This window comes from Otolemur garnettii, unplaced genomic scaffold (genome assembly GCF_000181295.1).
Source record: "Otolemur garnettii isolate 467f Iridium unplaced genomic scaffold, OtoGar3 scaffold00002, whole genome shotgun sequence".
Taxonomy (NCBI): Eukaryota; Metazoa; Chordata; class Mammalia; order Primates; family Galagidae; genus Otolemur; species Otolemur garnettii.
Window position 1 is genome coordinate 48,383,726 of NW_003852397.1, and position 12,596 is coordinate 48,396,321.

The following is a 12,596-nucleotide window of genomic DNA, read 5'->3' on the forward strand; positions in this document are numbered from 1 at the left end:
TATTCTAGTATTTCACATGCTGTGGATATATTCTATACACACAATGTAAAAGTAATAGTCAAAGATTCTAAAATCTGAATAGCACTACTAAGTGTGATTTTTTTTTAAATAGTATATCTTAATTTTGCTACTTCAGTCCTTCTTTTGATGGATGAATAGGCCCAAAATGGAAAACTTAAAAAATATTTAGACTTTCTAGTATTAACCTACTATATGGTTCATCTTATGTGCTCACTCACTCTTGCTCCCCTCACCCCTTTTAAATAGTCAACCAAAGCAGTTTCTGTCTACTTCCAGATTCTGAGTTACTCTCTCTGACTTTTCTAGCCCTTAGAAACAAGTCAGATTCTTTCTAAAGAATCTAATAACTTTAGATTCTTTCTAAAGTTATTCTATCTGTCGATTTTAATATATCAGCCTAGCTCATAAAATCATGAAGCGTTGTCAGAAGTAAAAGCCATCAGTGTTTAAAAACTGTGTTTATAATTTATCTGGAGGGATTTGGCATACTGGATTAGGTCACTTAGATATCCCTCTCCCTTTTTAAAACTGATCCAGTGTTGTTTAAAAGCCTTAACTTTCTTTTCCTAGTGAACCAGAAGCTTAAGAAAGAATTGGAACACAACACTTTAATGTTGTTTTTCTTTGGAAAGAGGTTCTCCATGGATATGGTTTTTATTTGATTACTACTGTATTTTACCTAACTGCCAACCATATGAAATAGATACCTATAAAAGAAAACTGAAATTCTTTGAACATTAGTTTAAGTCAATCCATAATTAACAAACGTAAAACCAATAGAAGATTTACAGAATAAAAAGGAAGATTAATTTCCTGCATTTTTCTTTCCAAGGTTACATTGCACCATGGAGTGGCAGGTTTTATTCATTGTGGGACACCGGGTAAGTATTATTTGGTCTTGTATTTATTAAAATATCTTTCTTCCTTTGTTTTTATTTGTATTTTCAATTCTTCAGTTAGTGCTTGGTCAACATTTCTAAAATATGTAGGATATGCTATTTTAATAAATATTGACTCCCTTAAATTTGTTATAATATTTGCTATAAAATGTAAGTCTTTATATTTTTCTTCTGTACAGGTGACTCCTTAGTTTAGTTTTGTCAGTGTCTTTAGGTAATCTTTGTGCAATTTAAAGATTTATTTTTGTTTTCACTAAGGTAAAGTTTACATCTTTCGGTAGTATTTTATTACTTGCTATGCTAGAAATCCAAGTATCATAGATAAGAAAATTTATTTTTTTCTAAAACCACACGATCTAGGTTTCTTAGGTTTTTTAATCTGTGAAACACATGACAGGATATGAATTCATTAAAAATTTTTGTCTCTAAAATATTTTCTTGGGCATCAGAAAATACCTGTTAATGATACTTTACCTTTCTCTCCTGTTTCTACCTTTCTGTCCTATTATGCTTCAGGTAGCCCAATAAAAACCAATTTATTGAACAGGCATATTTTGTGATATGATACCAGAAGGGCTTATGTCTAGGTCTAATTAAAGGGCGTAAGCAAATTATGCATGAATGACTAGAGCTGACATTTAAACACATACTTCAAAAGTTAAGGATTACCAGAAAAGGAATTTGAAGGAAAACCCTAGTTGTATATAATTATTCTGATTAGGTTAAATTGCTAGGTTAGTTTGTATCTCTTACACAGTAGAACCTCTGTAAGTTAACCACACAGGAAACTGTAACAAACTGGTCAACATAAGGATCCAGGCCCACTGTACTGATGTGTACATGTGGTGCATGTCCAGTCTATGAAAATTAGGTTGACTTAAAGACATGATCAGTGTAGAGAGGTGGTCAACTGTGGAGGTTCTACTGTACTTACTTTTGCTTTCTGAACTTTCTAAACTTTAATGACTACATTTCAGGAATGATTCATTCCTTACCTGCCTCCATGCCATCCATCTCCTTGTCAAGCAAGGGATTATATAAGGTATAATTACTGGGTAAGGTATATCTACTATAAGATGAGTAGCCAACATCTGAAAAATTTTTTGAGTGCCGATATTGATGCTGAGGAAATGCTCATTGGAGCATTTTGGATTTTCAGATTAGGGATGCTCAAATCAGTAAGTGTAGTACAAATATTCCAAAATCCAAAATATTTCTAGTCTCAAACATTTCAGATAAGGGATAGTCAACATGTAAAGTCTAAAAGATAGTGAGGCTTATTGGTGGAAAGTAGAAGATGCTGACTTAAATTGCAGAACAAATTCCTATGTGAGTAAAGATTTTTGTATTGTATTAAAATTTTCAGTGAACAGTTTTTTGACTGGCCTTAGATAGATAATTCCCTTAATTTTACAGAAGACATACATTAGTTTTAGTTTTATTGCTGTGGACCAAACTGATTTATTTTCAGTATAGCTGGTTAGTTATATTGGAATGTACATTTAAACAAGAAGGGGTGAGAAATAGGAACCATTATCTACAATCAGAAAAATTTCTTAATCTAAAAAGAGCTTCTGTTTTATTATTAATTGTAAATATTAACTTTTCAAATACCAGGTATGCAAAAATACACATTCCAATTATTGCATCAGTGTCTGAGCATCAACCTACAACTTGGGTGTCTTTCTTCTTTGATCTGCATATTCTCGTATGTACCTTCCCAGCAGGCCTATGGTTCTGCATTAAAAATATCAACGACGAAAGAGTATTTGGTAAGAATTTTTTCAGTGAAAACTTTGATTTGGAATAATTATTTTCTTTTCAAGCTCATTCACTTTTAAAGTTTTATTTTTCTTTGTTTGACAATGTATGTTTAAGATAAATTTTCTCCCATATTTTGCATAGGTGCATAACCAAGACAAATTCATTGAATTTGTGTTACATATTTTAATTATTAGCTGTTTTAGTTTAGAGCTAGTATGTAAATTTTGCATTTAGTTTATTATGGCTTCTGGGAGATTAGTGTTATTGTTTTAGTCTGGTTGAGCATTGAAAATTATAACTTTGTTGATAATAGTCTTCATTTTCTTAGTTAGATTTGATTAAGAAGCAGTTTTCAGAGGCATTCATCAACTAGGTTTCAAAGCAAAGTACATTTTATAGTGTATATAATGAAATAAGGATCGCCTTTCAGTAAACACCTTCATTGATAGATTTATGTGTGTTTCCAACTAATAAGATTTTAAACACAAAATATGCAAAAACCAGGTGTTTGGGATCTGGTATTTAAGATCTAAATGAACAAAATAAACAGATACCAAAGGCTTCTAAGTATGCTATATCTGTTTTGCATGTGATAAAAACTGAAGCTGAGAAAAGCTTTGTTAACATGCATAGGAACACACAAGCCAATAATTTGTATTAGGACATGAACTTGTACAAGTGTGGGGCCTGTGCCATGAGTAATACCTCAAGTCACTATTCCAGAGAGGAGTTGGGAGAGAAAGAACAGCAACTGTGCATGAGTTATAACTGAATGATGACACTCTTAATTCCTCTCTAGTTTATCTAGACTAATAGACTCTTGATAAGACCATGTTAAAACTGTATCATTCAAAAAGATTTAACTTAAACGTACATCCATCTCATGACTCAACTCAGCAGTCCCATTCCTAGAGATACATCCGGGAGAACTGAGTGCATATAATCATGAGAGGACATGTTTAGAAATGTACATAGTAATTTTATCTATAATAGCCCCTAATTAGAAATATTTCAAAGGTCATCATCAATAGAATAGAACATTTTATATATTTGTACAATTTAAGCACAATAATTAATAAGAGAACAGTCTGGGTAAATAAAAGAAGCCAATATAAAAGAGAACATTTTTATATGATTCCATTTCTGTAAATTTCAAGAATAAGGGAAGCTAAATTTATGCTTTAGAAGTCTAAATATTGTTTACCTTTTTTATAGGGACGAGAGTAGTTATTGACTGTGAAGAGTCACGAGGAGGTGCAAAAATATTTTATGTCATTATAATGGGTGGTCATTTCCTATGTATACACATATTTATAACTTCACAAAGTTACACACTTAAGAATATGTGTGTTGGCTCGGCGCCTATAGCTCAACCGGCTAAGGCGCCAGCCACGTACACCTAAGGTGGCAGGTTCTAATCCCCAGCCCGGACCCGCCAAAACAACAATGACGGCTGCAACCAAAAAAATAGCCGGGCGTTGTGGCGGGCGCCTGTGGTCCCAGCTACTTGGGAGGCAGAGGCAGGAGACTCACTTGAGCCCAGGAGTTGGAGGTTGCTATGAGCTGTAATGCCATGGCACTCTACCCAGGGGGACAGCTTGAGGCTCTGTCTCAAAAAAAAAAAAAAAAAAAAATATGTTTACTCAAGGGTGATAGGGACCTTTTTTAGTCAGAAAAAAAAAAAAAATTAGCATTAGGTGAGATAGAAGCTCAAATGACTCATTGACTTTGTAAATGATACATAGCCTTTAACCAGAAATAGTAGAGCCTTTTCCCATGGTTAGCACATTAACTAGAAGGCTCTGGATATTGGAAATGTGTCTCAAATCTTTTCAGAAGTTTCTTGGCATTAACTTTACGTGTCCTCCTTTGATTAGTAACTTATGTTCTTCTCATCCCATTCTTGCATTAAAGCAGGCTTTGTGCCAGATACTGGCTTTGGCTTCTCATAGACTTTATTTGATTCTATAAATTTACTGTGCCTAATGTTATAATGCATAGAATGTTTTCATCTATTACATGTAGATTTTATAATACATGTATATGGTGCTATTGACATGAATTAAGTTTAATTCCTCATAACTAAGTGAAATTTTAATCATGCATTTTTCTAAACTTGATGTGTAGGTTTTAGTTGACACGAACTTGAAAATCTGATTAATAAGCAATTGGTTGGTATTATTAACTTATACTGTGGTATTAAATATCTAGTTCAGTTTCTTGTGAACATTTTTTTCTGTTCAAGTTGTAAGAGAACTTGTCTTTGCAGTTGCTCTGTATGCAATCAGTGCTGTCTACTTTGCCGGAGTGATGGTGCGGTTGATGTTGACTTTGACTCCAGTTGTCTGTATGCTGTCTGCAATTGCCTTCTCGAATGTTTTTGAGCACTATTTGGGGGATGATATGAAAAGAGAAAATCCACCTGTGGAGGACAGCAGTGATGAGGATGACAAAAGAAACCCAGGAAATTTATATGATAAGGTGGGAGATTTAAGACCTTTAAAAATTTTATGTGCTTTTCTTAATTTTTCCATCATAGTAAGAACTATTGAGGATTTAGATAAACTCATATTTCTAGTTGATCTCCACTGTTGGCTTCAAAATTTGGATCCTGATTGGTCTTTACCTTAAAGTGAGAAAATAGAATATAATCAGAGAATTCTTATATCTTTTTTGGTCCATTGTTATTTAAATACTTAAGACGTATTAATATACCCTTCCATTTTTGAGAGCAAAAACTTGGTACTCTCCTAAATTACTTAAGGTTTGGCACTATAAGCCCGTCTGAAACCGTGTGGACAAGTGCTTTATCAGGGTCCATAGTCAGTGTAAAATAGTAAAGTGAATAAAGTGCCTTTAAGAAGAAAAAAACAACCTGTAACTGGCTGATACAGTGTAATTCATTTTTATCCTATAGTCTCTGTCAGCATGAAAGTGTGAAAGCACTTATCTTGGGTGCCCTCTTAAACTTTGCTACTTGAATATGAACTACATTTTTAAATGTCAACAAGCAGTGAAATTTCCCAGTGTAGGTATTAACTTTGAAATTCTTTACCTTATGATCAATATAATTCATAAAGATTTATGTTACTAAATATCTGCCTTTGTGTTGTTATATTTTGGTTTTTGTTTCTTTGCAGTTTCTTAACCAGCCTTGTATTTTAGAACTTGTGACTTCTGTTCTCTCTGCTGGTTTTTGGTGGAGTTTTTGGGTGGGAGTGTTTCTTATTTTTAGCAAGTGTTTTGGCTTTCTTATTTGGAAATTGGAAGACTGATTCTGTTACTGCAGTTTTTTTCCTGTACTGAAGTTCTCCATGATATGGACTATGTGTATAGCTGGACACTGCCATTTTCAGAAAGTGGAATTAAAGATTTTATAAGGATTTATATATTAAGATTTTACATTCCCAGAATGGGATTGTTTAGTTCTCTCCTTTATTTCTGGTTGTTTTGTGCACTCATAGCTCAAGCTTCCAAGTAACTGGAACCATAGGCACATGCTGCCACATCCAGCTAATTAATTAAATTTTTTTTTAAGAGAAAAGAGGGTCTCACTATGTTGCTCAGGCTGGTCCAGAACTCCTAGCCTCAAGCCATCCGCCCAAGTAGCTGGGATGACAAACTTGCAGCACCACACCTTGCTCCTCTTTTATATTTAATTAAAACATAAAAACAACTGAGTTTCAGAGCAGCTTTTTACTGGTCATATTGTTTTGATCTCTAAGAAGCTAGCTCTTTGGTATATTCTGAGGAAAACTTCTGATTTTCATTTGACTTTTCATTTTCATTCTGCTTTGACTTTTAGAAAACACTTTGTCACCTACATGAGAATATGTGAGGTTTGTATGTTTTCTGAGTCATGGGATTAAATAGATAGATGATGAACATTCTTCCAGCTTTTTCTCTTAATGTATGTTAGTAAAACAAGTCAAATGATGAATTTGACTAGTTTTTTGTACCTCCAGGCAGGTAAAGTGAGGAAACATGTAACTGAACAGGAAAAAACTGAAGAGGGATTAGGTCCAAATATAAAAAGCATTGTCACCATGTTGATGCTGATGCTGTTGATGATGTTTGCAGTCCATTGTACCTGGGTCACAAGCAATGCCTATTCCAGTCCAAGTGTGGTCCTGGCCTCTTACAACCATGATGGGTAAGAAAATAATTTGACCACAAAAATTTTATGCCTATACTTTTTTTTCTTTGTCTCAAAAGATAGAATTCAAAGATAGAATGTTTTTCGTGAGGCCCTACATTTGAAGCCACTTCGTGGGATGGGTAGAAATCATTGTATTTCATGCTCTTCTCCAAAATATTTTTGCGTGCATAATCCTATACTGAACATCAATTTTTCTCAAAGTGTGGTCTTTCAGTAGAGCATCACTGTTACCATGAAACATGTTGGAAATACAAGTTCTTAACTCCACCCTCCGCTTACTGAATCAGAAGTCGGGGAATGGGACCCAATAATGTGTCTTTATCAGGCCAGATGATTCCAATGCAGATAAAATTTAAGAACCTCTGATTTATATATTGCCTCAGCTCTCAAATTCTGCTTCACTTCAGAGTTTATTAGACTTCTACAATTAGACCTACCCCAGAACTACTGAATCAAAATCTGCTTTTTTACAAGATACGGAGGTGATTTGTATGCATGTTAGTTTGAGAAGTGCTAGTCTGATTTTTCACTGTTGTTTTTTTCTTATCAGAGAGGCTTTCTAAAATGTGGAATTATTTAGTGGTTTATGACCTCAAGATTTTAAGTTACAATTTCCATGTTTGTGAGATCTCATTTAAAAGAATATTGTGTGATTCTTTTTAGTACCAGGAATATCTTAGATGATTTCAGAGAAGCTTACTTTTGGCTAAGACAAAATACAGATGAACATGCCCGAGTGATGTCTTGGTGGGATTATGGCTATCAAATAGCTGGAATGGCTAATAGGACTACTTTGGTAGATAATAATACCTGGAATAACAGCCACATAGCACTGGTAAGTGTTTGATAAACAAGATAAAAATAAATACCATTTAGCAATCAGGCTTCATTTGTGGATAAATAGTAAAAATATAGGTGACACTACCCTTTGCTAAATTCTCAGAATACTTCTTTACACATGTATTCAATAAAGGGTATGCTTATTCATTTTGTTTGGTATTTACCTATTCAAGTATTAGTCAGAATTGTAGGCTGATTTCTGGTAGATTTCTTGATGTATTTAACTTACTGGAGAAGTAGGCAAAATCTGCAACTTTTAAAAGTTTGACTTGTCAAACAAGGAAAGTCATTTTTCATTTTATAAACCAAGAAAATTATTTGCAAATATGTAAAATAAATGCACTGTATTCTCTGGATGTGCAAATAGTTTCTGTTAGTATAGTAGCTAATCATCAGATGTCTGCCAAATTAGAAGATGAAGTATATGTGTTAACAAGATCACTGGCCACAACTTAATTATTAGCAAAATATTAGAACATGTATTCTGTTTCTAACATTTGGACTTTAAATTGGTTATATAGTAAGTTCATAAAGCTCAATAAATTGGTTGTGTTCATAGGAAATCATTTCTAAAAAAAGGAAATTCATGTAAATCAGACTCTTGAGGTGAATTCCATCTTAAAGTAAAAGTTCCACTCATTTTTATCAACGTATCATAGAAATAAATGCAAATATTCTCTTTTTTTTTTAATTTCATAGGTGGGAAAGGCTATGTCTTCAAATGAAACAGCAGCCTATAAAATCATGAGGACTCTGGATGTAGATTATGTTTTGGTTATTTTTGGAGGTGTTATTGGTTATTCTGGTGATGATATCAACAAGTTTCTCTGGATGGTTAGGATAGCTGAAGGGGAACATCCAAAAGACATTCGGGTAAGAAAGTTGGTAATTCCAGGTGTATGAAAGGCACAATACAGTGTCCATGTAATTATCTTATCTTGCTAATTGCATTATATTTGTTTTCGTCATCCAATTCCCCAAATTAGTTCCTTACTCTGACTTTAGAATCTATTAAAGATGCTGAAGTATTTTCTGGATTCAAAACTTGGAAAACTCAGACCTGGTACTTCCATTCTCCCCTATGAAGCAATCCCTTGCCCAGACTTCTTGCTTTATAGCCCTTCATTTCAGCTCTTTCCTTCCATTTCCATTGCTGTCCAAGTACTGACCCTTGTGCTGGTAAATCTGAAAATAGGACAGTAACCTTGAAATCATTATCTTTGCCTTCGTCTTATTTCCTTTCCCTGGGTAATATGAAATTGATCATGTTAATGTTCAGCTTAAGAAACTTCAGTTGATTATAAGAAAAGGCCTTGAAACCAGACTTGAGTTACAGCTAAAACTCTGTCAACTTGTTGCTATGGCCAAGTTTCTTTTGATCAGTCAACATACATGCTTTGAGCCCTGGGTCTTGTTCTAGGATCTATAGTTAAAATGGTGACAAAGGCAAACTAGGCTATCACTAATATAGATGACAAGAATAACTAATTGATAGTGCTGAGAATTTGTAGTAATGTAGAGTGAAGTATGAAGTCCTGGCCTAGTGACTGGTATGAAATAGATCACCTCGGTGATGACACATTGTTATGAAGTCCAAACTCTTTAGTTTGGAATGTAAGCACCTTTATATTTTTCTGACCTCTGATGGTCTCTTGACCCTTTGCCAATTTTTTCTCACTCTACTCTATCTCCAGAAAACTTACCTTGTGGTTTCTATCTTGACTCACCTGCCACACATTTTGACTATCCCCTTTCTTATAATACCTTCTCTACCCCATACTTATACTCCTCCAGAAGCCCTTTGCTTTCCTGGTATACCTACATCCTGTACATGTTGTCACATCTCTTATACCTGTTTTGTAGTTATAGTCTAATCTTTCCCACTAAGTTGTGAGCTCTTAGAGGATGGGCATTCTTCACATGATAAAGGCACAAAAGATAAGAATAATTTGCCACTGATCCTGAATAAAAGAGTCTTTTGTGAAAATATATGCATGTGTGTCATGTGATAAGGATGAAGTAGTGTAAAGCTTTAGATTTCCTGCTCAGATGTAAGTTCTATAACAATTCCTCTTAATTGATTCATAAACATTATTTCCTTGTATTAAATTAATCTTCTGAAATTTAATGCTCCCAGTATGTAATTTTCATTTCTGAATTTGCTTTAGCAGTGTTTAAAATGTGCCATGTGATAAATTATTGTTTTCAGATAGGCTTTAAGTAATTTGTAGAAGAAGTCTTAAATTTTTATGCATTTGAAATCCATTATTTTTAAGCTTTTTGAATAAATATACTGTGATTGAAAATTAAAATATAAAAGGATATTTGGTAAAAGTTTGCTCCTTCCCCCCCCAAAAGATTATTCTTTATTTAATAACAATGTAGTGTATACTTATGAAGAGTAGATTTTTAAGTGTTCTCGTTATCACAAGGAAATAAGGATGGTAATGCATATGTTCATAAGTTTAGGAGTTAGCTATTCCACTATGTATACATATTTTAAAATGTATTATATAACAAAATATATGTAAATGTGTCAGTTAAAGAAAAAATAGAAAAGATGCCTGGTAGTCAAAATTACTATTTTCTTGTGTTTCCAATTCCAGCTAGGTATATATCCTGTTCACTTCATAGTAAATCTTGATGATTTTTCCATACATGGAGAACATGGAGAGCTTCTTCATTCTGTTTTTTACATTTACACAGTGTGTTCCGTTTTTTTATGTGTGTGTGCCATAATTTATTTAACCATTTAGGTTGTTTCTAATGGACATTTAGGTTGTTTCTAGTTTTTTTAGTCTTATAAGCAGTAATGCAGTCTACATTGATTATTTTGCCAATATACAAATATATTTGTAGGATTAATTCTTAGATAGACAAGGAATTTCTGGGTCAGAAATTACATTTTTTTAATCTGGCCAAATAAAATTTGATTAATTTATAAACTAACCTAATAAAAATAACTATAGGAGTCTTCCAGATAGGCTCCTCTTCCACTAAAGTTGATTTCAGTGTTCATACATAAACTAAATGTTTACATATTTGTTGTACTCTAAAAATGAGCAGTGGGGTCGTTGGAGAGAGCCAGGTATTAAACCTTAATGATGTTACCGTTTTTTGAGGTATAACTGAACATGACTTTATTAAAAATACCTTAAAAGCTGGTTCTTAATGGGGATTGAAAAGAGGAAAACCTGTAGCTTTCAATGTGTTAACTTGAACTGACATAGTAACTTCTGGTTTCTTTTCTTATAGGAAAGTGACTATTTTACCCCACAGGGAGAATTCCGTGTAGACAAAGCAGGGTCCCCCACTTTGTTGAATTGCCTTATGTATAAAATGTCATACTACAGATTTGGAGAAATGCAGGTTAGTTAAATCAGTTTTCTATAATCTTTATTTAAAAGAATATTTTAAAAATAAGTCTTGTTTATCTCTAAAAAACAGGATAATGATGTTTTGATTGAGCTGTGTAGAGAAATTTGTTTATCTAAAGATTCTTTTTTTTCCATTAAATTTAGATTTCTGAAACTTCTGTGTGAGAAATTAGAAAAAAATTTTAGATCAAAGACTTTTTTCCAAAATGCTTTTTAATACTAGACTCAAATCCAACTTTTGCTTGCCATCCCACCTTTTGACTTCATGCTTTTGAAAGGCATTTTTCTCCCAGGGAGAGGTCGCAGCTAGGAAACAATATGGTCTTAGGTAGGTCACTTTGCTGCTTGGTGGGGAAAAGCTTAAAATTAAGGAGTTGAATTATATAGTCACTTCAGATGTTTACTCTATCTCTATTCTCCATTGCCAGGGTCAGAGTTTTCTATTAAATTAGAAAGATGTGGTAGAAAAGCTCAAGGGTCTGCAAAAGTGAATGTGCAAAGAAGGATTGTGGCAGAAAGAAGAAACAATGGACTTGATGTCATGATACCTGTGTTTTAGATCAGGCTCTGTCAACTCCTGTAATCCTCAGACAATTTGTGTCCTCCCTGAACTCTGTTTCATTCTTTTCTTGTCTATAAATAATGTGTGTTGGACTGGTGACTTGATTCTTTAAAGAAACCAGAATATGTCACCCAAAATATACAACTTTGACATAAAAATTATTTTTGAGCTGAAGGCAACATAGAAGAAGCATACAGAGGAAAAGCTCTATCTCATATGTGTAGCCTCTTTTCTGCCTAAAGGCCAGCCATAAATTCTCCTTAACTAGAGACAATCATATGCTCTCTATCAATTCAGAAGGCACCAGAGGAATCTGCAAAGAAAACTTACTCCATTAGTTTCTCCCATATATTTACCTTTTTTGCCTTGAAGCCTAACACTTTTTTGGTCCTGTCATTTCTCCATAGATTTATTGTTCTTTATTGAACATGTTATATAAGCCAAAGTTCTAAACCACTGCTTTAAGTTACTTTTCGTGACGTTTCTCCTGTGTGGTGTGCACGGCACATGTTAATAAATTTGTTTTTCTCTATTAATGTGTCAGAGGTCTGTCCTAAGTTACTACCTTCATGTTAAAGTTCCATCTAAAACTGCCTATTTGCATATTGCTTACTGTGTAAGTTGATAAGAAAGCAAAGGAAAAAATGCTTATTAATTTCATACCTTCCCTAGGAATCAAGATAACTATTCAAACTGAAAGGGAGTTGTTTGGGGCCTTAATTTGTGAAAGAAATATTACCCTTTTGTAAAATATAATCATTGTGACTAGTATAGGCTAGAATGTTCCTTGGTTCTCAGAAGAGTTTGTTTCTGCTCCATATGTTACTTGAAGGTAGATTTTGCTTAATCAGGTGTTTCTTTCTTTATTATTCACCTGAAATTACTCTGCAGCTGGCTGGGAAAAAAGAAGGCACTAAGCTACAGCAGCGTTTTTTAACCTTTTTTATTTCTTGGCACACTTGAACCTATAGTTA

At 33.6% G+C, this 12,596-nt stretch overlaps 1 protein-coding gene across 1 annotated transcript in view; it reads left to right on the top strand.

Annotated features, from left to right (window-relative positions):
• The window catches only part of STT3B (STT3B, catalytic subunit of the oligosaccharyltransferase complex), a 124,951-nt gene that overhangs the window by 105,474 nt on the left and 6,881 nt on the right, over window positions 1-12,596 (top strand). Inside the window, exons 8-14 of the mRNA XM_003781765.3 lie at window positions 854-902; window positions 2,538-2,692; window positions 4,954-5,165; window positions 6,650-6,837; window positions 7,507-7,678; window positions 8,383-8,556; window positions 10,939-11,052. Of these exons, the coding sequence (XP_003781813.1) occupies window positions 854-902; window positions 2,538-2,692; window positions 4,954-5,165; window positions 6,650-6,837; window positions 7,507-7,678; window positions 8,383-8,556; window positions 10,939-11,052 (1,064 nt within the window). The remainder of the gene's footprint in view (window positions 1-853; window positions 903-2,537; window positions 2,693-4,953; window positions 5,166-6,649; window positions 6,838-7,506; window positions 7,679-8,382; window positions 8,557-10,938; window positions 11,053-12,596) is intronic.